The sequence below is a fragment of the Lagopus muta genome, chromosome 5 (assembly GCF_023343835.1).
Source record: "Lagopus muta isolate bLagMut1 chromosome 5, bLagMut1 primary, whole genome shotgun sequence".
NCBI lineage: Eukaryota > Metazoa > Chordata > Aves > Galliformes > Phasianidae > Lagopus > Lagopus muta.
The window spans coordinates 6,468,228-6,495,841 of NC_064437.1; the positions used below are offsets into that span (position 1 = coordinate 6,468,228).

A 27,614-nucleotide genomic window follows, 5' to 3' on the forward strand; every position below is an offset into this window, starting at 1 on the left:
CAACTTGATCAGATAATGCCATGACGTAGCTCGGCTTAAATTCATTTATGAAATCACTGTTGTATGCATCAAAGCACATGACTGAAAAATGTATGGGAAGGACACTTTTCAACAGTGCACGAACCTCCAAATAGATCAGACTCCCCATTCCCATGGCTGAGAGCTTCCCCCCTCCACCCCCTTCTTACTTAAGACCAAATAAGAAATATTTCCATTACTATAATAAACAAATTTACTCAGTGCTCTACAGCAACACCCAGAGGCCTGAATGAGACTGGGATCCTTTGAGCTCAGTGCTATATACAAACTTTTGAAGTTGTTTCTTACCAAAGATTTAGAAAGGCACCAAGACAGCACAACACAGATGTGCAAGAAGGAACAAAGATAAAAACCAAGTGTCTCTGTGGGCCAGGATGGACAGGTATGAGAATTATGGGATCTCCAGTCACTTCCTGCACTAAGGCAGAACCCAAAAGGTTATTTACTGTGGTTAAATAATAAAAGCATGGTATGGACCAGGGATTCTTTAGATTTTTCACCTACAAAGTATCACTAATTCTTTCAAACACAGCAATCCTTGCTGAGTAAGTACAAGCAGAGTAGTGGTTTTCTTTGTTGGCCTTTAACTAATATTAAAGTGATGCAGTAATGACTTAACCTTCTTGAATATGTATTGAGTTTCAAGTCATCCCTTTTTTATACGAGGAGAAAGAGGAGAAAGGTTATTTGCATCGATTTCTGTTTGCATGAAATAAGCTTATTTTCTCATTCACCATATGCCTTGAACACTAATTAAAAGTGTCATTTTCTTCTAATGTAAAAGCATAATCATTCAGTAAATAAGTACCCTTGGCTTTCTGGACTTTGTGATAATCTATTTAAGGACTTTTTATTTCCAGGTACCTTCAGTGCTTGAATTACTACATACTCCTCTGATTTAAAGTGAAGTGTTTTATAAACATACATTTCCTTCCCTCCCTCCCCCCCCCAAACAAAAAAGAAAAGAGGTAGAAGTGCACCTCTAAGGCCCCACACTCCTCTTATCCCGAGGCAAATCCATCCAATCAATATGAAACCATTCACATGCCACCATCTGCCAAGCTGTAGAGCAATGTGGCTGGAACAGACCTCTTATAAAGCAGCAGTAGTCTCATTTTCAGTCTATTAGGAAAGCACCAGAGCTCTCATGTGCAAGGACACAAAACTCCAGCTCAGGCTCTTTCACACCAGTTCCACTGCCGCATAACTCCTGTAATTCTGCTGCTTGAGTTTTCATGCTAATCATCAAAGCATGAGGGAGGAGAAAATGATCAGTAACAGTCCTATTTCACTGCAGTACAAAATAAAGAATTCAGTTTAATTCTATCCTAATATGATTACAGCAAACCATTTAAGTGCTGCTGCCTGCGAACTACAGCCTGACATTTTCCATCGCCTCATTTTTCACTCTTCCAGAGGACTGAACATTTACACTTCGAACTACGTTTATTCTTTCTGAAGACATTTCTATCAAAGTTATTCTTTGATCAGCATTAAATATTATTTTGTCGCTTGACAGATGGAAGGTGCAGGTGGATGAGGAACAAAGGAGATGCATGTGAGTGTAAGAGATGGATTTGAACTCTAAAGTGATTTAATAGAAAACAACAGGCTAGGAAAGGACATTACACAATGCAAGCACTAGGGTTTGCCCTATGCAGTAATTCAAGAACCTCTGCAGATAGTCTCCTCTTCAAGCTATCACATCAACACTATCTTTAACAACACTGAGCTCACACACAGCCTTTTCATCAGCAGATCTCACAGTAAATTAAGAACTCATCCACCATTTACAGCATCGGCAAACTCACTGCATGAGTCTACTTTAAATAAAGCATTAGAAGACAAAGGGAACTATCAGGGCACAGCCACTTATTAACGTACACAAAGAAAGTAGTTCATCTCTTAAAGCCATCCACAAAATGCCAAGAAAATGTGAGAAGCTGCTTGGGAAATTCATGGATGCTGGAAGTCACGAATCCAGACAGACAAAACTAGGGCCAAACAGCCCATGGCACCTCACTGCAAATCAGACTTCAGCAAAGAGAACAGAACAGAAAAGCAACCAAAAAACCAGTCCTCTGGTTCACTGGATCACCAGATCATTCTGAATGGGTACAGGAGTTGGGATACAACAGAGCAGAGGTCTCTCCACCTGCTGCTACTTGAACAGTTCATTAACTTGCTTATATAGATACCACATATATATATATTTTTAAATTGAGTAGTGTTAGAAAACCCAGCAAAATAAAACACTTCACCAGCTACCTTGTGGAAATCAAGAGACTGCAATGCTCTTTAGGCAATTGCTCTTGGAGGTTAGTGAACTTATTAGGTGTTCAAAGAGTTGAATTTAAGATCTCACTATAAAAATGTATAAAAATAAGAGTGATAGCCCACAGGTGGAACACAGCACAGTTTTTGAGGAGATAGGTGCTGAAACAAGACAACCATTGTGGTTTGGAGCTTTTGTTCCCTTCTTCTATTTGATGAGAATCTCACAAGGACAAGAACCCATCACTGCCTCCTGCTCTGTCCCCGTTATGGACCCACCAGAAAACGAACAGCCCTAGGCTGATGCAACATGCTGCCCATGTGCTGAAGCTGCCCCTGGTGCAGGAAGACTAAACATGCCATGGAAACCCTGCCACCTTTCTAATTGGTGCCAACAATGACAAATCCAAGAGGAGTTCAGGATCTAGCTCCTCAAAAATGCCAGGAGTAAAAAGACAAGAGATGTAAAACAGGTATATTTGATACATAAGCTTCCTAAAGAAATCACAATTCAGCTGCTTCTGTACAAATATGCTATTTAATGTTGCTTGCCCACTTTTTTTTCCATGCCATATAAGATGTGTAATTTGGATGCTGCATTGCTGCTCTAAGTATCATACACCAATTTTCCACAGACAGGTATATTTGCAAATCCCACTGTGGATACTTATGTGTGAAAGCTGGGAGACTGGAACAAAGCTCCCAAGGGCACGGCAGAGCACAGAGGTAACAAAATGAGTAGATGTAAATAGCTCTGATCACGAGCAAAGTCTCAGCAATGCACTCAGATTTGGACATGCATGTAGGGCAGTGAATAAACACACATCGAAGAATCTAGAGAAGAATCTCTACTCCCAGGAGGGGAGTAAACTCTTCATAAGGGCTGACAACAGCAGGACTAGGGGAAATGGTTTTAAGTTGAAGGAGGGAAGATTTAGGTTGGATGTTAGGGGGAAGTTCTTTACTAGGAGAGTGGTTAGGCCCTGGAACGGGCTGCCCAGGGAGGTTGTGGATGCCCCGTCCTTGGACGTGTTTAAGGCCAGGTTGGACGGGGTCCTGGGCAACCTGATCTGAATGTGGATGTTTGGTGGCCCTGCTAGGCAGGGGGGTTGGAACTACATGATCCTTGGGGTCCCTTCCAACCCGGGTGATTCTGTGATTCTGTGGTGACAACCCAGCAATCTCATCCCATGCCAGCTCCCAGCACAGGGCTCCTGAGAAGGCAGGCAGCCCCACTGAGGGCCAGGAGGGCTGGGACACACAGGAGTGGCACCTGTCCTACACTTCCCGCAGCCGGTGTTGGCATCACAGCTCCACTCTGAGTCTCAGCAGACAGACACCTCAGAGACCACAGCATCCCTTAGTCATACTGCTCCTCTTCCCCGGCCAAAATTCAATGCCTTTTAAAGAACTCAGAGGCACTGCACTAAAGTAAGAGGCAGAATATATTCTAGGAAGACATGCTAATGAGAGACAAAGCCAGTTCTTTCCTCCCCTCCTGGCTGCTTTACTTTTGCTTCACAAATACACAATTCAACACTTTCTCCCCAATATTGTTTCCTTCTTTTTAAATCTACAGATTTTCAAACTTGGATTCAACAGCAGACAGCACGGAATCAGCAGCTTGCTTTGCCATCACTGTGAGCAGAATTCAACCCTACCTACAAAGAGAGGGTAAACATTTCTACCTGCTGTCAGCTTTGCATAAAAAAGTTTGCAGAGTTTCAACCAAGCACAAATGAAGAAGTTTTCAAAGATTTATGACTGCATTTTTAAAATGTATTTACTTGTAAATAATGAAAGGACTTAAGACACTGAATAAGTCTAGACTTGCCAGGGAGATTTACAAGAGCTCAGCCATTTTTAATGCACCTATGCATGAGCACAAAAGCCCTCACAGAAGTGGAAACTGGGCCCTTCAGCAAGCACTGCCTGGTTTTATAGAGGCTGATGGATTTGATTTAGACTCTTCTGTTGCACGGCATTCTATACACCTTGCACTCAGGCCAAATAATATCAATAAGAACAAAGCTGAAAACCTGAAAGGGGGATTAGTCAGGTGACTTTTCCAAGCTTTGAGACAGTGATCAGAAGAAGATCTGGGGAAGATGTGAGGTGGTTGATAGGGGATCAGAAGAGAGGTATAGCAGGAATCAAAGGAGACCAGCAAGCAGAGTGCAGAAGGGTTACATCTCCTTCAGCCTGCAACTATGCAGGAAAGATACAGGGCCAGGGAAGACAAAAAAATACAGAAACAGTACGAAGAGTTAAGAGTTATCAGTTGTCCCAATTTCTTATTAGAACAGCTGGCTCTTGGAGCATTTCAGTAATAGCAGGCAGAATGTAAACCAGTCTTAAAATTTCACACTTAAAAATTGTCAGTTTCAACTGAGTCAGCCCCATCGCACACCTAACAGTAACAGCCATACTACCCGAACCTCAGGGGCTTAAAAGGCAAAAAACCAAGTCTGAAGTGGCTGAACTAACAAATCAAACTTCTCTTGCAAGTACGAGCATAAGCTCTGGGACACAAGCATCTCTACAGGAAGCTTCTAAACTACATCTATTTTTTATGCCTTTGGTTTTATAGACAGATAAGTAAGGGTTAAAAACCTGCTTGAAGAGTACCCCAAATCCCAACTGAGAGACCAATGGCTCCATCATAAACATGACTCATACCTTTTTGTTGTGCAATCCAGATTCCAGAAGTGACAATTTTATAACAGTAACAACAACAGTAAGGTACAGAGAGGCTAAAAGGTGGAGGAAAAAATCAAGCAGGCACAGTATTTCAGGATGGGCCAGCAATGATTCTGAACTCTCCATACTGAAACACGAACAGGAAGGGGTTAGAGAAAGGCAACCATAGGAACAGCAGAGAAAATCACAAGGGGCTCTTTCTCCCCAGGATTTATGCTGCTCATGTCCTGGCATCTGGATGACTCTCATTGGTCTGAGAGACTTCAGTTTTTCCTGCCCAACTTTCAAATGCTTTTGTTACTTCCATTACATTACTTCTTGCACTGTCACACATATCCTTGCAAATACTTCTCACCTTCCTTTGAATTAAGGCAGATGAAGAACAACAGATATTTTTAAAAGAAAACCTATTCCAAATTAATTTCTAGCAATAAAAACTTCTCTAAAGGTTTAACTTGCTAATAAAATGACTCTGGTTACAACTCCTAAGTACTACATATTTAGTGCTTGGATTTCCAGGGAAGCCCCAAGAAAAGGGTTCCAACCCATCCAATTTATAACTGACAGTACAGCAACAAATTGCATCAGAACAGCTGCTCTGAAAAGCTACCCAGCTACAGGCCATCTCCCTGCAATTTAAAGATTTCACTCCCCCACTTGAACACATTTATACGCTTCCAAGCAGTTTTCCTGATATTTTACAAGGATTCCCCAACACAACAATCTTTCCTTTAATAATACCATGGGATGCACTGTAACCCGCACCTAGGGACACCCAGCTCTGCTCAGAGCAAACTTACTTGTTCTTCTAACATTGAACAAAACAAAAAACAGGAAGTTTAAACTTGCCCAATGAAGTTTTCAAGTTTACCATTTTCCATGGCCCCAGTGCCAACAGTAGCATGTATCGAGAAAACAGTCACTTGGAAAATATTTCAACAGAGCTCAAGTAACCTGCATATACCTAGAGAACAAGGAACACATTTCCTCTGCTAAACCATGACAAATGAGACTTCTCTTGCCTTTGTCACCTTCCATCTACCACTGGCTATGGCACAAAGGCTTCAACGCTACCAGCGCAGAACGCTGTGTCTCCTCACACCCAGATTGCTTGAGGTACAAATCTTGCCCCACTGACATCAGTTCACAACTCCAGTCTTCACCATCAAGACGCTCCACATACACTGCCATAATGCCACAGGCTATGCAAACACCCATGATGGAGATCACACACTGCACACATTGCTGGCAGACGCAAAACTTCCCAAAGCAACAAACTCTGGAATCTCATCACTCGCTTTTCCCTGTGGAAAGCAGGGCCAACCTTTTTGCTGTATCGTAAGATCGTAACAGTAATTTATTAAAAGAATCTGTCAGAACTAGACACTACTGCATGTTTACTAAGCTTTTAAGTAATGAATGAAGGAAAAACATCTGACAGATACATCACATCAACTACACAAACCAAAATAAAAAGATCTAAAAATGCTGTTGAAGACAACATGTAAAAGTAAACACTAATATCCTGCTCCAAGTGCTTCCACAAGACTGACGGCAATAGTTTTAAAAATATTGCAAACATAATAAAGGTTCTACTTTATTCAGATCCCATAAAAACTTCAGTTTCTACACAAGAGATTGCTTGTAAGGCTCAGATTAAGACAGACAGGCCAGATGCTCTGCAGTGCCTAATTCACCCATCAGCACTTTACTATCCTGCCCACAAACTCAGCTTAACCATTCTGTTAACAGTTAATCACTGAGTGCCACATCAGACAGGTTAACAGCAAGGAGGAAGCAGCATGTGGTATGAGACTGCCATTGAGTGACAAAAGGATCCCCAAAGCATCATTCAATGCTAGATAAGCAACGCAACCTGGCAGAATTTCAGCCAGGTTTCCAGGTGAATGATCTGCAGAGAGCAGCATCAGGTTCAGAGAAAGCTTCAGATCAGGCTGCAGCTTCTGGGCTTCCCCTGCCTCACTCCTCAGAGTCTTCTTTGTCTTCAAGAGCGGACGGGAAAAGCTGTGACCCCTGGGAACACCTTTCAGGAGGTATGGCTGGTACTTCTGATGTCATCACGAACCTTACCTAAAGGGTAAGATGAGTGAAATCCATGCACAGAGCCAAGAAGTACACGCCTGTGCTACACTGCAGCATCTCATTATTACAGATGATTTCTTTGAACTCCTGTTTCATAAAGGGTAGTTAGTTCTGGGTGCTAATAACCCTGATTCAGAACTCTACTCAGCAATGTACTCATTAGCTAGACCATCTGTGTAAAGGGAACAACCTACGCTGTCACAGCACACAGAGCCTGGGGCTGACCTTAATATCTTCCCCCACATACCAGCAGAGGACAAGAGAGAAGCCTGGCATCAGTTTCATCCTTTCCTCTACTGGAGGAAGATGTCTGGGCTAGCAAGCAAGCTTCACACCCCTCATGTCACACTGCCAGCTGTGGGAAACGCACTGTAGCAACTCCTTTCTCTACAGTCCTGGTGGTAAGGTGGGAAATTTGGCTGCCCTGTTAGTGCTAAGACATGACAAATCTGACTTAAAGCAAGAGAGACTTTACAGGCTATGTGAAATAGGCCTCTTGACACTATTCACAGCCACTGTGAGCTAGCTGATGGACTGGAAAGCACCCAGTGTGACATGGAACTGCAAAGTCTACAGCATTTGTTGCTTTTCATCTTCTTGTTCCTTCCTCTGTATCACAGATATCCCTGCAAGGACAAACTATCACAAACTGCACAGCAGGCTCTTCTACGGATTCTTCCTACCTGCATGTAAGTCGCCCTCAAGACTCAGACCAAACCACTTGGGTGACCCATTAATGCAGGAACAGCCTTCCCAGACACAGGTTGAAGGACAACAGAACAGTGAGGACAATCCAAAAACAAGTGAAACCGCAAGTTCAGATTTTGTCCTTTTTTCAAGCAACTTAATTCTTCTGAAACCTGCTTTACTGGTCAAGAAGTTTCACAAAGCTGGTATCAGCTTAGCATCTTTGAACTCCTACCTTTTCGTCATTAATTCCAGACAGGCCAAGGGGTTAGAAAGCCATCAAGCATACAACACAAATAAGCAAACAGGATTGAGTAAGGACTTCCCTTAGAAAACTAGCTCACCACCAAAAAAAAACACCAACAAAAACTACTTGAAAACACATCCACTTGAATGGGGAATGGTTATAAATTACTGGCAAGTGACAGACCTGGAAACAGGAGTCTCGAGTACATGACTGGATTCATATAAAAACCTTCTGTAATAAAACTTGCTAACCTCCCATCTAGAAACAGCAACAACCTCTAGCAAAGCCACCAGTACTCAATACTACACTGTAGCATAACCTGATTCAGAACAACCAAGCCCTAAATAAACCCAAAGCAGCCAGAACCAAGTGATCTGCAGATCCCTAGGAAACTGGCATCACCCAGGCAAGGGCTAACTTGCAACATTCCTCAACCAACTGAGCCAGATTAGCTGGGAATATTATATTTCCATAAAACAGCATGCATAAGGTGAATAAATCTTCACAGCTAGACTTAAAGTAATGTGCTTTAGCATCCTGCAGCTGGTCAAAGAACATGCTTAGAAGAATGAGGTTTTGAGGTCTTAGTGGGCAACGTGCACAGGAGATGAGCAAGCCTTCCTTGCCCCAAGGGTGCCAGACCTTCTCTTTTGGACCTAGCAAGCCTCTCCAATAACAGTGTTCCTACTAAATTATGACAGTTTCGATATACCTTGGAGTATTGGGGTTCTACATAAACAGTGAGCAACAGCTCAACCAAAGGTAACCTCACATGTGCTGCTGCAACTAGAAAGGATGTCAAAGTGCATGAACCGGGGTGTGAAAACACTCGGTACAAACCTGCAATTATACCTTCTTAAGCACAAATAAAGACAAAAAGAGTACACAGTGAACAGGCTTGCAGGGAAGATTAAAATCCACTATTTACATCTTACCCTCAAGGAAGCATCAGCAGCTATATGTATTTTTTTAATAGCAGGCCAGTGCACCTAGCTGAAAACTAGAAATAAAGGCTAACTTAAGTAACAAGACGCAAGGATTCTAGTTATACACTGCAAGGAAGTATGCAGGACAACGGTTCAAATAAAGTCAACTGTGTTGGAAATAGTGCATGAAATCCCAGAAGTGACAAAACTACCAGTCAGTGAAGAAGATGAAAGGAACCAAGTGGAAGAAATCAATCAAGAAGAAAGATTTTTCTCCTTTTTTAAAAGGCAGGCAAGGGGCCAGATAACATAAGTGGGCACACACGCAAAAAATACCCCACAACATTAGTGTGAGTACAGCAAATGACAAATTTGATAATAAACTTAGACACAGGGACAGATTTGCTTCAAACTTAGGAATGACAGCAAGCATTGAGGGGTGCAAACAATTTTTCTTGCACTGGAAAAGAAAATTGTTCTAATGCAAATGGATGAGCTGATTAACAAAGCTTGCAGAGTCTGTTGTGAAAGACGGGTGAATGGAGAGAACCCGAGGGAGACACTAAGAGCACGTAAACCAAATCAGGGAGCAGCTGACTGCATTTAGAAGGAAGCAGCTATAGGAGCACTTAGAAACACGAAAACAAGAATATGACCTAGGCACAGTAAACATGCTGAAGTGGACAGGAATAGAAGGCATCTGTTCATCGTATTCTTGAACTGGAGAAGCATCAGTGTAGTTTCACAAATACCATTTGTTATTATTACTTTTGACAATCAGGAGGAGGTAGGGGATTATCAGAGCTGTTATTTTTTACTGAATTCTTAAAAACTTATGTGTAAACTATATTTACTCTTTCCAGCACTAAAACCAACTGTTGAAGAGGGGGGAAAAACCCTTAATTTATGGAAATCCCAAACTCACCCTCCCATGCATTAACTTCACATCATTACTAGGACAAAGGCTACATGTTTTCTCTATTGTGAGGATATACAAGCATTTTTTTCTTGAAAAATAGTTTACTACGTCATTGAAATTGCAGAAGCATCTGTGCACTCTGGGGACTTCAAACATTGCATCAATTATCTGAATAAATAATGAAAAGACACTGTGAATAAAATGTTCCATCAAGCCCCATTCACAAGTCAATTGCTTTTTGAGTCTAGCAATATACTGTAATATTTATATGTTATTCCATTTTACAGGAGGTTAGGAGTTTTCTGTGCTTCTGTGCTATAGTTACTACCGTTTGGGAACAAAAGCTGCTAGAATACAAAAGGCTACAGGAAGCATAACACACACTTAGATCCTCCGCTGTAAAATCTCTTTCCATACTAAAACCAAACAAAGGAAGCATCAAAACTCCAACTGGAAGCAAAGGGACACACCAAGTCCCACCAGCAGGTCAGGCCAGTGACCAGCACTTAATGCTTTAAAATTGGGTCCCTGTCAAGCAGCACTTGGTCAGGGCAGAGCACGAATGCCTGTTTGTTGAGCTGTCGTTTCCAAAGAGTCTCTGGCTGGCACCTGGAAACAGCACAAGCATAAGGCTGATTATCATTTCTGTAACCCCAGAGGAAAACGATCAGGCAAGATGTTTGAGTAAGAGCAATGCTGTTCGAAGGCAGCATTCATAAACAGAACAAAGACTAAACAAAAAGCTAAACAAGTACATCATAATTAACAACAACCACCAAACTTTTAATTAAGATACGCAAGAAAAATCAAGGAGAGCTAATTAAAAAACACAAGCGTATATACTTCCTTAGAAAAATCTGAATTGGTTCTGCAAACCAAACAGGCTAATTGTAAGTGATCACAATTATTTTGTCACTGTTACACAGTTCGGGAACGATTTTTTCAGCCTGCTGCTTAATCCTGATCTTGTTTGTACTTCCCTGTTCTCTGATCTAAGATTCTCCAAGCCAAATTCTCCCAAAACTGAGCAAAACTGAAGAACACACCACAGAAACTTAACTTCACACAGCAGGCCTATTTTGTAATTAGTCTGAGGCACTCTTTCCTGCCTAGGACAGTATTATTCTCACAAGGCCAGAATTCTAATTACGGTGCACTCCCCCTATTCACTCTGAACAAACCCAGAGCTCACAGAAATGGGTCCTGATGCACAGCCACATTAGGGCCACTGCACTCCACCTGCTCTTGTATCCAAGGCTGCCAGACCAATGTAAAAATACGATGCAATTTCACATCTTTATCTGGTAGGTACGAACTTCCCTTAAGGCTAAAAAAGAAGTTAAAGATAATAGTAATCTAACTGACATTATTAAGGTTTTACTTCTTTTCTCATGTAGTACCCTTACATAGAAATACATCCACTTGGATTACTAATCCAACTCTACAAAATGGTACCAGGCCAACCTGAACACTACCAGGTAGTTAATGGTGTCAGAAATGTGCCAAGAATGCAGACAGAATTAAAGAGCTTATTTGCTACATATCTATTTCCAGAAAATTAAAGTTTAATATAGCAAATAGCTATAACAATCCCAAGTATGCCTAAGAAAAAATAAAAACAGGTAAAAAAAGAAATTACCACACAAAATGCCACAACACCAATACCAAAATGACATAACACTAACAGCCTCCACATCTCCCCAGAGCAGAGTAGAAATGAACCTACCATCCCATCAAGACCAGCGCAGCTGAGAAAAAAAACTATCTTTTGAAGTTCTTTCTGTGCCAAAATCCTACTTTCTGAAACACTTAAAATATCTTACATACAATAGGAATTTACAGGCCAATGGAAGTCACATGCAATTGGTGAGGGAAAAGGCTCATTCCAGCACAAAGGCCTTGTTGCCTGCACAGCCATAAGCAACATCTCCCAATCAGTCTTTTTTTTTTCCCCCAAGCCTTAACTGAATTAATTTCCTATGGCTTCTCTTGCTCTCCCCTAAAACAACTCCAAACATTAACAACCAAATAAATGCCACACCGCTTTAACGCCTCTGAACGTTACCTGACGTACAAACCCGATTGCTCCCCACGGCCCCCAGCACCGCGCTCCTCAAGGTGCCCTTCAAGGTGTTGTAAACAAATAAATAAATAGGAATGGCTTAAGAAAAAAAAAACAAAAAACAAAAAACCAAACCCAAACAACTTACTTTAAAGGCCCCAGCCGCTTTTTTTAACCTCGAGCAGCCAGGTGCTGGCACACAACAGCCTCACCCGCACCTGTGCAGAGTTGCAGCACGTGCTGGGGCAGCAGGCGCTCATCAGCAGCCACTTAAAACACATTACTTGCGCTGACCTCACCGCACCGAAACCGAAATGCTCGCAAAGTTCACTCTTTCCCCCCGTTTACATGCAATATCGCAAATAAGCAGCGCTGCTGAGCACGAAGCGACCTGCTAGACCTTAATCAACTGCAGCCCTCTCCCTCCTTCCCCCATCCCACAAAGAAAAGTTCAGAAAACTCCCCGAATCCATTTTTCAGCCCCCTCTTTTAAGCTCCCCCCGACCCCGCGGGACCCCCCATACTGTGCTCCCCCCCGCAGCCCCCATCCCGCGCCTCACCGCGCGGTGCACGCGCATCTTCCGCCGCGGGTTGCAGGAGTCGCGGAGTCGGCGGCCCGAGCAGCGCGTGCGACGGTGGCTGCGACGGCACGTGGCGGCTGCGGGGTCTCCCGCGCTGCAAAGCGGGGCGGGACGCGGCGCTACGCAGCGGCGTGAAGCGGCGCCGCCATCTTGTCGGCGGCAGCGCCCGGCGGATTAGGGCTAGGGGGAGCGGGGATGGGCTTTTTATCTCGGCAGGCGCTGCGGGGAGTCGGCTCCGTGCTCGGCGGCGGCGGCAGCCGGGGGAGCTGTAGGGGCGGCTGGGGTGGGGAGGGGGGGGGGAGCCGCGTGGCTGGGTGAGCCCCGGGCGGGGTGAGCCCGGAGGTCGGTGCCTGAGGGGAAGAACCGAGCCGAGGTAACGTACCCAGCGGGTGTGCAGGCTCTGCTCCCTCCCGGGGCCGCGACGCATCCAGGTGCCTCGCGGAGCGGAGCTGGAAATAAACGAAAGGCAGCCGGTGGGACGCGGTGCGTGCAGACCCCTGCCTGGGGTGCTTCCTTGCCGCCGGTGACCTCCTCCGATAAAGACGTACAAAGAAGAATTTTGAGCAGGTTAAAAAGCCTCTTTTTCAATCAATGCTCAAGGAACGGATAAGATGATGTGACACAAATGTATGATCGTGTGCCACAAATAGAACATTGTGGGAAGCTTTCCCTTAAACATAAGCTTTGTCCTATATTTTTTCAAACAGTTTATTTCCTTGCTGTGTAGGTCATTCTTAACATTAGGCTAAATTTAGCCGAAGATGCACCAACAGCACAGACCGCCTCGGGAAGCTGAGCGGGCTGCAGGCTGACTGCTGGCCTGGGCAGGGGGCTGGCTGCAAACCCTTGGCTTTTTTAGTGACTTTTTCTCTGCACAGCTCGATGAGGGGTAATAAAGCCACAGCTATTTAAATAAAATATCTCGAGAAAACTAAAAGTTTACAGTGTGGTTTGTCTGGTACGCTCGTGCTGCAAGCCTGAATGCAACCTGCATTAATTTCAAGGGTATTTCTGCCATGTAGCGAGGGAGGACTGTTGCCCTGACATCTCAGGGCTTTTGAAGATCTGTACCTGGGACTTCAAAACGGAGGCCTAATCTCTGCTTCCACTAAGGATGGCAGAATTTGTACTTGTTTATGGACTTTGATTTTCAGTTCTTTGTGTATAAATTTAGCTGTGGGTGGGGTATCCTTGGCCAGATTTTTCCCTATATGCTATACATAACAGAATGACAGAAAGACATACATGATTCTGTGTTAGATTGACAATGAATTGCATTTGCTAGCAAATACTGGATCAGATCCATCTGTTTCAGAAATTAGCATAGCAGCAGTTTGTTTGTTTGGCTTCATCTGTCTATTAGTTTGGTCAAAATCCTCATTTTAGAGACAAACTAGCACATACAGAAAGGACCTGTGATATTGTCTGTGCAGGCATCCCATGGAACAAATTACTGTAAAAAATGAGGTTATGAAATGCAATTATCAGAAAAGTAGACAGAGCTAAATTAAGATTTTTTTTTTTTTTCTGGAAACAAGTTTGATTTTTTTTTTGTTAGTGCATTCTAACAGTCTTAATATATGGAAAATATTATACCCCTAAGCAATACGCCAGTAGCAAAATACTTCTCTCCAAACCTAAGTTGTGTTGCTGTACTTGTAGATACTCCACGCCTTTTCTTTTGGTATATTTTGACAGAATTCAGGAGATCCTTCCTGACTCAAGCCTCCAGAGCCATCTTTTGAGGTGGTATTGATATTCTTAAAAATTGAGAAGTCCAGTTTCAAACGAGTCAAAAGGACGTAGTCCATGAAAAGATATCACAGCTTTTCTAAAACCATTTCATTCTGAAGTCCTGTACGCCTAAATTAAATTACATCTTTTAGAAAGATGTGCTGTTTCTGTTTTTAATTTATAGTATATTGAATCTGCACTTTTCCGTATTTCACTTGTTTCCAATGATTTATTAGATTGTTGAAAAAAATATTTAAAAACTATACTAAATATTGGTTACAATGCAAGTATATCTCCACGAGTGTAGGAAAAGGTCTGCATCGCACAGTTAATGATCCTTATGTGATATTTCCTTGTTGATACGAGTCTGGATTCATAGGATATTCCTAACTGTCTTTTAAAACTATAGCAGTAAATAGTGCAAAGAAAGTCTTCGGTAATCTTCAGAGTACAGACTGAAACTTATTCTAAAAAGGACAAATCTAAGTAGGTCTGTTCAAATACAAAGAAACGTGGATGTTATCAATATATCTTACGAATGAATAGTGCTAATATATTTTTAACTATGTGGTATGCAGAGTAGATTTAGTTCATTCTCATGTCACTTTGTTTCTTAGTTACATATCAAAGCCACCAACAAAAACACCTTCGAAAATAAGAACTTACGTTTGTCCTTCAGAAAAATGAGTCCTATGTTGTAGGCAATGGAAATGCTGTGTAGTCTCAACTCAAAGGCTGTGAGGGCTCATTCTACACAGGAATTAGGAAAGCACCTGTGTTGCTTTGTCTACGCACATCTGTCTCTACCTGAGCATCTAATTCATATTACTCCTCCCACAGCCCGCCCCATTTCTTTGTCAAATCTGAGCACCCAACAATAGGCTCCATAGAAGTTTAGGAACCTGGGCTGAATGGAGGGGGCGTGATTTGCTAATGAGAAGTGGCTTACCTGGTGCACTGTTGAAATCATCACAGTTTGATTGTGTTGTGTTAGGATTAATGAGAAATACTAATGTCGGCGACAAAGTCTGATAGCTTCTCGGGGCTATATGAGCATGATATTGAAATCTATTCAGAGTATAATACTCCAAATCAGTATATTGTTAATGCCTACCACTTTTTAGAGTAAATACCAAATGTTGTCAGAAATAAGTATTTATGTGTTTTTTGCAGTAGAGTACAGTTTTCAAGGTAAGCGTAGAAACCCATTACAAAGCTTATCTTTGGCTATAAAAGCTATAAACACATAAAAGGCTTAAAGGACATCAGATACAAACTTTGATTCTTCACGTAGTCAAAACTCCCATGCAGCCAATGTTCCAACAACGAGTGTTCTTCAGGAATGCTAATAAAATATATGGCCGGATTCATTCAGGATTTTCATTTAGATCATGTTACAGTGTATTGAGTAGTGATTTTTTAAATTATAATTAGGTATTGAATGTAAGGCATTGTGGTACTATTTTTGAAAATGCACAGAGATGTGGTTCACTGTAAATACTGAACATGACATCCAGTCATCATGAGCTACTGTACAGAGAGGGGATGAAAATGATGGTGGATCCCACTGAAGATTAGCCTTAAGTCTCTTTCTGGTTTTACTTAGATTCAGAATAGTAGGAGTTGGGAGGAAGAAATAAATAAAACATCTTTTTGGAAAGCAGGTGACTATCAGAGCACTGATTTAAACCATGAAGACTCGTCTCTGATCAGCCCTTTAGCTGATCAGAAGAATAGCGTTAAGAAGTGAGGTTGGTTCAGAACTCTCCACGCTGCCCCCCAAGTGGCATTTATCAGAAAATTCCCGCTTTTCTTTCGACTGCTATTCCATCCTCTCTGAAGTTCTCCACATAATTCAGTCAGTGAGTCCAACTGATTTATCACAGTCACTCAAACATGTTTTTACACCAGTCATTGAATATTTCAGTACAGGTCTAATCTCATTTGGATTTATTACGATTTATCTTGGATTAAGCATTTATCTGCTAAGGATTTTGACCTATTCTATGAGGTACTGATGAAGCATAGGAGTTCAGGAACTTCTAAGCACATTAGGATGAATCAGCAATGTTCTTTTTTAACACAGACTTCACACGTTATCTTTTTTTTCAATCAACTTTGCAACATTCATGCAGATACATTGAATGAGCATCTAATTTTCACTTAATACAGCCAGTAACCTGGAAGACTCAGCATGAAGTAGGAGGAAAGATGCATTTAATTAGGAGCGGCTTAAAAGATCAGGCCTCAGAGCCATGTGACTTCATATTCACTCTCCCTTCAACAACCAGTGTAACAATTGTTTTTTTATGTACCAATTTAAATGTTTTTCCTTCTTTTTGAATTGTATTTTGGCAAGTCTCCTTTTTGTACTTTTTCTTGTTTGCGCAGTCTGAAGTGGAAAAAAAAAACAAAACCAAAAACAAACAAAGATGAATTAGATATTTATCTTAATGTCATTTTTTTCTTATTTGGATAGGTTCGTACTGCTTCCTCTACTGATATACACAGTACTGCACCAGTGGGAGTTGAGTGGTATTCTCATGTGACTAAAAGAAGTTAGCCTTTGGCTTTAGTTTGTGGCAAAGCTACCAACGAATACCCAAAAAGAACTTCTAGATTTTACCATGCTTACTAATTTTGTATATTTATCATGTTTTAGAACTCACATTTTGTGCCACTGTAATTGCGCAAAAGTTAGAATTGGAGTAACCGCTTTAATTTTGTATGTCGGCTTTTCTCATAGCTTGTCTTTCTAATTCATGATAACACAGCACAAAGTGTGCTTAAATACTTTAAGGCAGTCTTTGGTAACACTAGAAATCAGACACTGGATATGAAACTGCACAATTTAACATGTTTACACACTCTTATTAATGGAATTAGGAAGAAAATGTATGTTTCATTTCCAGTACGCATTTCTACCGTTTGCTAAATACAGTCGCATTTAGAATGTGCAGTCATGTAACAAATGACTATATTGTAGTAGTATTAGTCATGTTGAGGACTCTCCTTGCTTACCAGGGAGTTTACAATATGGATGTAACTAAAGAGATGAAACCTATGATTTTAAGAGGACACTAGCACCTGTACATCTGAATTAATTAAATGGAATAATGTAATTTGATTGTGTGTTTCACATGAACACTTCATATCTTGTTTCTTTACAGCATTGACACCTGGCCATTCCATCATGGAAGGCAGATGCACTTGGTCAAGCACGGCAAACCTTGGTCAATCCATGCTGACTACTGTTCGTAATCACCTTCTCTTCCTCCTTCTCCAGAAATTACATGTAAGGATGTGCACCATTATTTTCTCAGAGATAAGCAAATGCTGATTAGCCTATAGGTCTCCAGATTGTCCTTCTTGTCTTAGCAGAATGGGATTTTGGGTGGATTTGTGTGTGATATCAGACTTCCACTTCACAGTTAAGAGATTTGACATAGTCCGTAATAATATGCTCCATATAAACCAGGATTGAAAAGTCTATAAACAGTTATTGATCTCCACATGCTACTGAGGAAATTTTCCAAGATCAGTGACAGCTTGGAATCACTGGCATTTTAAAATTATAGATCACTGCTTCACTTTTTTTGGCATTGACAATCTTGCATTATGGCAATGAACATGTTAGATGTGCATAGGAAAAAATACAAAGTGCTTTTAACATTTTAGCATTATTTGTTTGAGCAATACTAAAGATAGAAATTTCCTGATAGTATTCAAAATAATGGTTTTGTTTATTAAAGATATACATGAATTAAAGTGAAGTTAGGATAAGAAAAGTGCTTGTTTGTGTGAAAAGAATATCTGCTTTCTCTACACAAACATCTCCTGAGGTTACTTTGATTCATACCTGATTACGTTAATGACTAAAACAGGTTTTTACTCCTGGTAACACTGCAGACTGCCTACAGTTATAGAAGAGTAAAAATAATTTTCCATCTGCCCCAAGTCCTTGGCAGTACAACTCACAGTCATTTCTTTTCCTGAAGTTATTTACAATGAGGAGGATTGGTTTCAAGTCATTGTCCTTATAGGCACTGTCAAAACCTCTTTGGCCAGCCACTGAACTTCCCTATCATTCGGGAGGAACTGTGCACTCACCTCCAAAAGGGCAAATTTTACATGACAGGACAGGGTGTGTTTATAATGTGTTCACATGCTACGTGTTAGCTGTTAGTGCATGCTAAACCACCTCTTCATTGTTGATGACAAAATGTTTGGAAATCCTGAGCTTGTTGCATGCTGCCTGAGGTAGGAAGGACCTAATGCTGCTCCCACAGGGATCCCTCCAGCTGGTGAATTCTGAAGGACATTTCACATGCCTTGGCTGGAAAGGTGATGATTTCTATGTATTGGCTGGGAGAAATGAGAAAGGTAAATGAGTGCTAGTTTCATAATTTACTGTATTAGATTCCTGCACCACAAAAGCACATTGTAGATATGTTTTAATAATTTGACTAATAAGATTAGTTGGCAAGTAATATTTTAAGGCAAAAAGAATGCAATAGAAAATGTTAAATCTGAATTTGGAAAGAGGAAGAAGCATTGCAAATGATAGGCAGCTTTGAACTAAGAACTTTGAATACAGACTCAAATTGTCTAAGATACAACTGGGCTCGCTTTATTTCTATGACAGCATCAGTTCATCCACAGTCTCTCACGGCATGATATATGCAAAGGTATCTTTATTTTGCTATCTCAGTTTCTTTTAGGGAAAGAATTGTGATCACTTATCTAGCATTAGGAGTACAGAGACTTTCAAATTTCTCTTAAAATATGTGGTACTGCAAACAACGGATATAAAATGAGATTCACACACATAGCTTTGCTCGTGGCCAAGAACTGTGTTGCAATATGCCGGAAATCCAAACATCCTCCTACTCCCAGAGCCTTGCTGACAGATCTGCAACAACTTCTTTCTCTTGGAAAAGCTACGTACAGAATCAGAATAAGAAATAGAGAAGCATGCTTATTCTGAGAAACTAATCTAATCTATAAAATGAAGGCTAAAGATTCCTTATCAATATGAAAATTGCATTACTTTTGAAAATTCTACGCTGCCAGGTAACAGACAGATTATCTAACCCCCCTGAAGAAACCCCACAAAGAGTAAACCTTGTCATTCCTGAAACAGCAACAACAGCAACCCTTAGGATTAGTGTCATTGTTTTCTTATGTAGGCATTTAGACTGACAAATCGTTTGGTTTCTGCGTAAGTACAGGGGTGTGCATTAATGGAACTTGATACAGAAATAGAACCTTAGTTCAGCAGATCCTCCTTTGTAGAAAAACCAATTAAAAAGCAAACACAGGGGAATAGAAAAACAAGTAACTTTTATAGGAACGTATTTTTTAAACAGAGCACACTTTGCAAGAAGTGCTCTATTAGATACTACATATTTTAATTAGCTGTTTAGAAAATCAAGTTGACAGTGTCCTTTAATTAGTAGACGTTGACTTATTCCACATGTATTATGGCACAGTGAATCTTATTAAGATAAATGTTTCTCTCTGAAGATACAAAAAAAAAAAAAAAATCCACTATCATTTGTTTGCCTACCAGATTGCTCACCATCAATACGTCTGCTACTTAAAATGATGAATTTTAGTCACATATTTAATTAGCTAATAGCTGATCTCACTGTAGGGTCTTGATCCTCCTTACATGTATTCTTTCATCCTCAAAAAGTCTCTGGTTATATCTTGTTTTTGAAGTTTTCTTTTGAAATTGTCCTTGCTACTTTCAGACTTAAAACGCAGCAAATTAAATTAATAAAAGTAAAAATTATTGTGAAAACATTTAAGGTTTTGAGTACAGTTGTATATCTACTGTTCATTACAACGCATTGCTAGAGGCTATGGATTTTAAAAACATTTAAAGATGTTAGTTTTTCCACTTGGATTGCTTCAGATACTTGGTCTGAGAGAAAATTATGTGTGCTTTTAAAGGCTATTCGCTCATTTAAGGGTTCTGTGCACTTGCACATCGCCGCTCAGTATGCAGCCTTCTGGTAGAATTTGTGTTGTTTGATGGCAATAGTTGGACAGTGCAGTGAATGTATTCTGGGTCAAGATAACTGTTAAAAAAAAGATGTCTTATAGTGTTAACACTAATAGTGTTCATGGACATCATTGGTTTGGAAGAGGACTCTTTGGGAGGTACTTTGTTATTAGCTGTTCATGGCGTATGACGAATGGTACTTCTCAGTCTAATAGAGTAACATTCAAGGAGAGTGGTGACTGAAGTGAGAGCCAATGTCTGGGCTCCAAACCTGTGTTTCTCTCTACGATGTGCAGTGATGTATCATGCCACCAGTACCAAGAGGATAAGCGAGAAGAAAGCTTCCTTGTTACAGGGATTGCATTTGGACAGGTGACAGTGACAGGCGTGGTGCTGCCAGCACCAGAGATGGTGTTGCAGTTTGGAGCTTCCCTGTGAATAACCTGGAGGCAGACTGGGGGGCTTAGGGCAATGTTGGCTGCCATCACTTATTAAAGTTCTGAAGAAGCTCTGTGAGATGGATTTGTCAATGAACTTGTAGCTACATGGACTTGTCTGCACCTGCCATTCAGCTGGCTTTAGCTGAACTATTTATCTATATATATACACAAAATATCTGTCTTACTTGTAAATGAATTTTCTTTGAAAGGAAACTTTGAAATGCTATGTGGTTATTGATATGAGTCCTTCATAAACCAGATATCCCTCACTGGCAGATGACTCAAAATCAGAGAACTTGCTCTGAGAGCAAAGGGCGTGAAGGAGCACCTAATGGATGGACTAATGGTATGAACAGAGTCTGATATTTATTAGGCTGCTTTTGCTGCTTTCAGCTTCCTCACAAACACTGAACAGTATTCAAGCTTCTCTATAGAAAAATGACTATATTACTTAAAGAAAATTATTATTTGATCTCTGGAGCATGTTATTACTAAGAGATGGCCATAACTGACTTTTTGGATAGATGATTATTTGTTCTTCCTGTTGTCCTATAACAGCATGGATTATAAACCTTATATCCTAGTCATGCAGGCAAAGCAGCTACCCTAGCCCTGCTGTTTAATTAGTTTTTGCAATTGGACATTGTTTATATCTCAATAAATGTGGCCTGAGTAAAGACTTCCCCTCACCCAATTATACTAGATATTTTTTTCAGTGAAGGTCCTAAGTAAATAGCATCTATTCTCACGTTTGTTTTAAATGCTGCCTGTTGTGTAAATCTCTGTAGGTGTGCAATGCTAGGCTGGGACATTTTACCAACATTTCTATCACTTTTTGCTTCACTGAATGGAGCAGTTCTCTTTAAACATTCTTGCTTACTGTAAATCTCAGGTTTACCCCCACAAACATCAGGACCGTATGTACTCGGCCGGGCCTGAAACTTGGGAAACCAGATCAGTTCATTGCCCTACAGTGGGCTTTTCAAATGATGGAATAATGGGCAAAGCATAATTGTTCTTGCCGTTCGCTGTAGAGCGTGAAAACAAGAGTAAGGCAAGCAAGGACCTTGATGGCTGAGTCTCACTGATCTGAAGCCCACATCAACCTAACTACCAAAGGCTATCTGCATGCACCCTTTGAATTCACTCCTTTGATACATTTAAAATCATTTTTTTCTTTAAAAAAGCCCATGAGTGCTCACTTCTGTCATAGGCTGATTTTACCTCTCTCATCTTTCCAGAGGTACCTACATTAAAATTACCTACATTAAAAGATTTTTACTCCTGTGGATGCTAAAAATGATTAAAAGATACAAGAGAATTGCAGAGTATATAGAATCTTAACGTACAATGCTTAAAATACGCCTGCAAATATAAGTGTAGGAACAGTCTGGAAAATAATAATGCATACAGATTCATTGAAAATAATATTTATTAAATATTTTTCAATAAATATATTAAAACATAACACAGTCATCTATTTCAGTTTGAAGCAGCCACGACTGTCAGTCATGTTAGCACCCTGGAAACATCAACAAGGTACGAGGGTATAATGCATTAACATTAGGTTTGAAAGTTCCTCAGCTGTCCTCATCCACACATTCAGACACCCAGAGATCTGACTCAGCCCTTCACCTTTCCCAGATAAAATGCACTTTTCTTGTGTAGCGTGTAAACCTTTCCAATGGGAACTTAAAAATGAAGGTTCTTAATTTCCCCAAAATAATTTTTGAAAATTGATCTCGTAATAATGAGGGTTTGCTCCTGTCCTTGGGGAACATTTATTTTTCCATTCTGCACCCAGTTGTCTGACCCTGACCTTTCCCTTGGAGGTCTTTCCTCACCAATTGCAAGGCATAAGCTCATACTGGCAACCAACCTCTTTCCAACAAATCTCAGAATCACAGAATCCTTAGAGTTGGAAGGAACCCTTAAAGGTCATCTAGTCCAACTCCCCTGCGACGAGCAGGGACACCACAGCCAGCTCAGGTTGCCCAGGGCCTGATCCACACTCACCTTGGAAGTCTCCAGGGATGGGGCATCCTGGAGTCACGGATTGCCCACCTGTACTCAGTATGGTTGTAATCTACTCACTGGGTTCCTTAGGCCAGTGTTTTCTCTGTGTAATTCCACAATACTGCCACACATCCGTGAGGACAATCATTAGGGCCCAGTAGTTCAAAAATATCCATCAAATGTAAAATTAAATGGGATAGTGCTTTGATTGCATGGGCACAAATTGATCCAACTTTTGTGATCATGGTGTCTCAGGTCTCATATCAGTTATCTCAGCATAACTTTTTGATTATTTCTGAAGTCATGCACGAAATGAAGGAAGACACAGTCTGACCTTTCCAGACTTGCTGCATTTTAATTTTTCTTATGCTTAGAAATAATTCAGAAGAACCCAAGAGGTAATATTATTTTTGTATAGAACATCTGAAGAAATACTAGGCATGTTCAGAATACATTAAAGATACTGTACTGACCCAAGAAATTTACAGTCTGCTTTTTTGTATTACATAACTAATGAGAGCAATAAATGCTAGAGGAATGGAAAGAGTGGAATGAGTTTACAATAATAAGATTATAACATTCCTCCAATATGTATGCATGTTTTAAAATTCACTTCAATTTTTGCTACCTCAGTATTGGCTTTGATTTTTCATTTTGGCTCTTTATCAGATTACATTTTCTGTCTGAATCTACCAAACCATAACATCCTGGCTAAAAACTCAAACCAGACTATTTTTTTTTTGTTTTTAATCGTGTTATGTGTTTGATTGCATTTGGATTGTACCTCCTCTGCTCTGCCTTCACAGCCAATGTTGGTGGCCTGCTTGTAGAAGAAACCCTATGGCCTTTGCTCTGAAAGAAGTCCAACAGATTTGAAGTACTTGCATTGCATGTACTCAAGTTCATGCACGACTTCTATGCTGGGGGGAAAAAAAAATATCTATATGATTTCTATATAATTGCACTTAGATTTTTATATCTCCACTTTGAAAAACATTTTTGTACCATACACCATATGTGAGGTGCTTGAAATGCATGCACAACCTGTGCATTAATATTCTAACTTTCCATTCTCCTCCAGCCTTAACAGCCTTTTAAAAACGAATTGTGAAAAACCGGTAATGCCCTTTTTTGGCTTCTTTTTTGCTATGTATAAAAACGGGTTTTTTTTCTTTTTCAACTTGCCAATTTTTTACACACTCTGAAATTATCAGGATTGTAAAATTGAGTTTTTATTGATCTTTCTGGAAGATATTTGAGATTTCAACAGGTATGTATTGACCCCAGCCACCTCCAGTTGAATCAGAAGGACTGCATGCACAATGCAAATCAATCCGTCTTTGACATATTTGAATTATCTTCATGTTAAGAAAAAAAGGAGTGATTAGAAATAATTTTTCCTTTATTTGCTTTTGTGGCATTACGTTGTCTCACGTTCTTTTGTAGCCCTATAGTATTCTGGGCTGTGGCAAAAGATAAACAAAACAATAGAAAATCTGACATTTTAAATACAAGAAAGATTGAAAAAATAGAGTGCTCCTCAAGTCCCTATGGACTATAAATAAACAGAAAGACAGCACAAATCCATATTTAGAAAAATAATTTCTTGCTTGATATTTAGAACGGAGTTGTCAGTCACATTAATTTTTATGTAAATTTGTCTAAGCTGATGAATCACAACTGAATAATTGCCTCATCTTTGTGGTTTTGGCCAGTATTTCCATTTGTATTTCTATTACTGCAGTTTATTTTTATTTGTTTATATAATGCTTCTAAAGAGTCCATTCTGGGAACCCATATCTAACACAGCAAGAAGACAGGGCCTGCTTCAAGTCACTTTCAGTCCACACAAGTTGATGCCAAAGACAGACAAAGATCAGAATAAGACAACACTAGTCACACTGACAGACAGTAATCTTGGCTCACAGCTGACTATTTATTATCATTTCTTCAGTAGACATCACAGCATAGGAGATTTTTAGGGAGGGATTTGAAGGAGAAAAATTAGGTGAGTGGGAGTGAGAAGCAGCAGTGAGGGAAAGCAAGAAGGTGCTGGTTTGAAAATGTAACAAGTAGAGTTATTACTGAATGAAATGTGTGGGGGGAAGACATTGATTTCTCTATAGGATATTAAAAGATGATAGGGTGGGAATAAGCTGTGAAGAGCCATAAAAGTGAAGTAGCTTTTGCTTGCTAAGATATTGAAGGAGGGATGCAATAAAATAAAGAATATGGCTGAAGTAATAAATGTGAAGATAACCAAGGAGTTAGCATTTTGCTGTAGTATTCTGTTACTCCCTGTTGTTGCGTGATGTCCAAAATTAGATTATTAGCTTTGGAAGGGAAGGGACCAAAGATGTCTTTATATTGAAGAGCACCCTAACATCTTTTCACATGCTCTAAAAATGCATAAATAAAAATGAACAAGTGCTTCTCCTGATCATTCTTTCCCTCATTTTTCAGTCCTCATTCTTCAAGTTTACACCATTCAGGTATCTTTCCCTTTTCAAAAGAACTTTCTATATGAACTTTCCAGTTCTTCTCTCAAGTCAAATTAGCTTACTGTTTTTGGAAAGACTGCATATCATCTATATTTAACATCATTTCAGCTTGGTGAGGTGACTATAACATAGCATTAAACTAGACTAAAAAAAACTTGAGCGTGGCATTTCTAGGTTTTTCAAGTGTGTTAACTCAGAAAAGCCAATTTGACTGAAAAAAGAGTGCTTTCCCCAGATATCTCTTATTTCAATACATCTACAAATATCTGAGTTACTGGCAGCTGGAGGCAAAAGGCCTTTGGATTAGTATTTGTGGTCACCATAGAAGTGAGTCTCTGGGAGAAATGTGAATAAAGAGAAGGTCATACCAAGAACTGATTTGGAAGGTTTCTCCACAGGCACTTAATTCTTAGAAATTTACAGATGAAAAATGCTATCTGACTATTAATAGATAGGAATGAAATATGGATGAGGGGACACTAAAGCTGGAATAGCAAGTGGAACAAAGGGGATAGGGGACTTGGGGACATAAGAAACCAGACAAGAGCTGCAGACTTGGACAGAACTATGTAAGACCTGGATAAAAAAGGAAAGTTTAGATAAAAGAATGAAGAGCTGAATGTTATGAGAAAGTATTTTAAGAAGGACTGGGACATGGCTACCAGGGAACCTTAAATAAAAGAAGTTATACAGACAGGATAAAAGATGAGCAGAAACAAAAAAGTTGCCCTAGCTACTGATACTGATATGGTCAACTTTGCAGGGAGAAAGCCAGAGTTGATAACAGGCTAGAAAAATAAAAGGGAAAAGCAGTCAGGTTAGGTCTGTAGTTTATGTGACAGACAGGCAGGAGGTACAGTAATGCGTGGAGAGTTTCCACGGGAGAATGTAAAGTACATTAAAAACTTGAATTAGTGCTAATAACATTTCCAAATGAATATTTGATGAACATTTGATATAAGCAGTCATCAATGAGGCCTGAATGGACAGAAGAGAATACATGCAGCATAATCTGAAGTGAGGTCTCCCAGGATCATTGCCATCCATCAAGCAAAAAACAAGGCCTGGGAAATTTTCTAGTCCAGGGAAATGGTGTGAATGGAGAGCATGGGGTGGGGTGCTCACCATAGTTCATTGTCAGCAGTGAGACAAACCAGCCTTTGCAGTATCCTAGTTACCACATGTAGTTTATGAAGGCTGAAGAAGTATAGACATTATTTTTTCCAGGGCTTGAATCTAGATGTCCCTTGATGGCTTTTAAGTGCTGGCACAAAGCAAAGAACAATATCCATGTTCCAACAGGACTTCTAACCCCATCAGAAAGCCCCCTTGGTGCACTATTTTAGACACATATTTCAGTCACTGGAACAGGAATGTGGCTGCGTTTGAAAACTTGTGGCTGTGGCTATGGTATAGAAATATGTTGAGAATGAAGAGAAAAATAACCAGAACAGGATGAACTGGAGGAAGAATCGACAAGGCTGTGAAAGCCAAGGAAAAACACAATGAAGAGAAGGTAATAGATCCTACAGAAAAATCTAGCTGTGTAGAACCATGTGAGTCTTGTTGTCAGGTGTTGCACTGGAGCAGAAAATGCACATAGCAGATAGGAAGACAGAGAGATGGAGGAAGGTACAGTTTCACTTGCCTTCATTTTCAGGCTTGGAGTGTTTCAGTAACAGATCACTGGTCTCTGTAGTAACATTAATTTATTAGCTGTAAGTAAGCAAACACATAAATGTTTATGTAGCCATAAACAGTCTTGCCCATTTCCATTGCTTAGCATTGCACACATGCTTCCCATTTCAGTTAGCCACTCATTTTGGAGTGTGTTCATCCCTCGTGTGTCCATGGATGCAAATACAAGTGACTGAAGGATCTGTGCTTGCACTTGTGACACTGCCTGCCCCTCACCTAGGCTTGGAGCATGCACCGAGGACACATGATGAAGGTCTTTGGGGAAACACACACATAATTAGCCCCTCTGCACCACACAACTCACTGCTGTATCTGCCACATGCTGGGTGTCACCCAGCGGGCCTGCAGCACACGTAGGAGCCCTGCCGTCCCTAGGAAGCCTGACTGTGTTTGCCATATGGTCGCACTCACCTGCTAGGGCGAGAGACAGACGGGCAACACACACACTCATAATGAAGCCCCCCACTGGGCTGCCCTAAAAAACGAGGGGAAAAAGTGGCCGTAACTGCCGTCTAATCAGAGCGCCGTGCGGGCTGTGCGGTAGGGCGGGATGGTGGCACACCTCTGCCCGCGGCCCGGCCCCTCACGCGCGGCCGCCACGTTCGCCAGCCTGGGAGACAGCGGCAGCCCAGCGATTGCAGCCCGCTCTCGGGGTGGCTGCGCGCCGGGGTGGCTTC

The 27,614-nt window shown here is 40.7% G+C and overlaps 1 protein-coding gene across 2 annotated transcripts in view; it reads right to left on the reverse strand.

Moving 5' to 3' along the window:
• ELAVL4 (ELAV like RNA binding protein 4) overlaps positions 1 to 13,150 on the reverse strand; it is a 74,506-nt gene extending 61,356 nt beyond the window's left edge. Inside the window, exon 1 of one of the 2 annotated variants that reach the window (XM_048945970.1) lies at positions 12,921 to 13,150. In XM_048945970.1, the coding sequence (XP_048801927.1) occupies positions 12,921 to 12,965 (45 nt within the window). In that variant the 5' untranslated portion in view covers positions 12,966 to 13,150. Of the gene's footprint in view, positions 1 to 12,517; positions 12,697 to 12,920 lie in introns of those variants that run through there. The other variant, XM_048945972.1, reaches the window with a different exon arrangement.
• Positions 13,151 to 27,614: the final 14,464 nt, after the last annotated feature.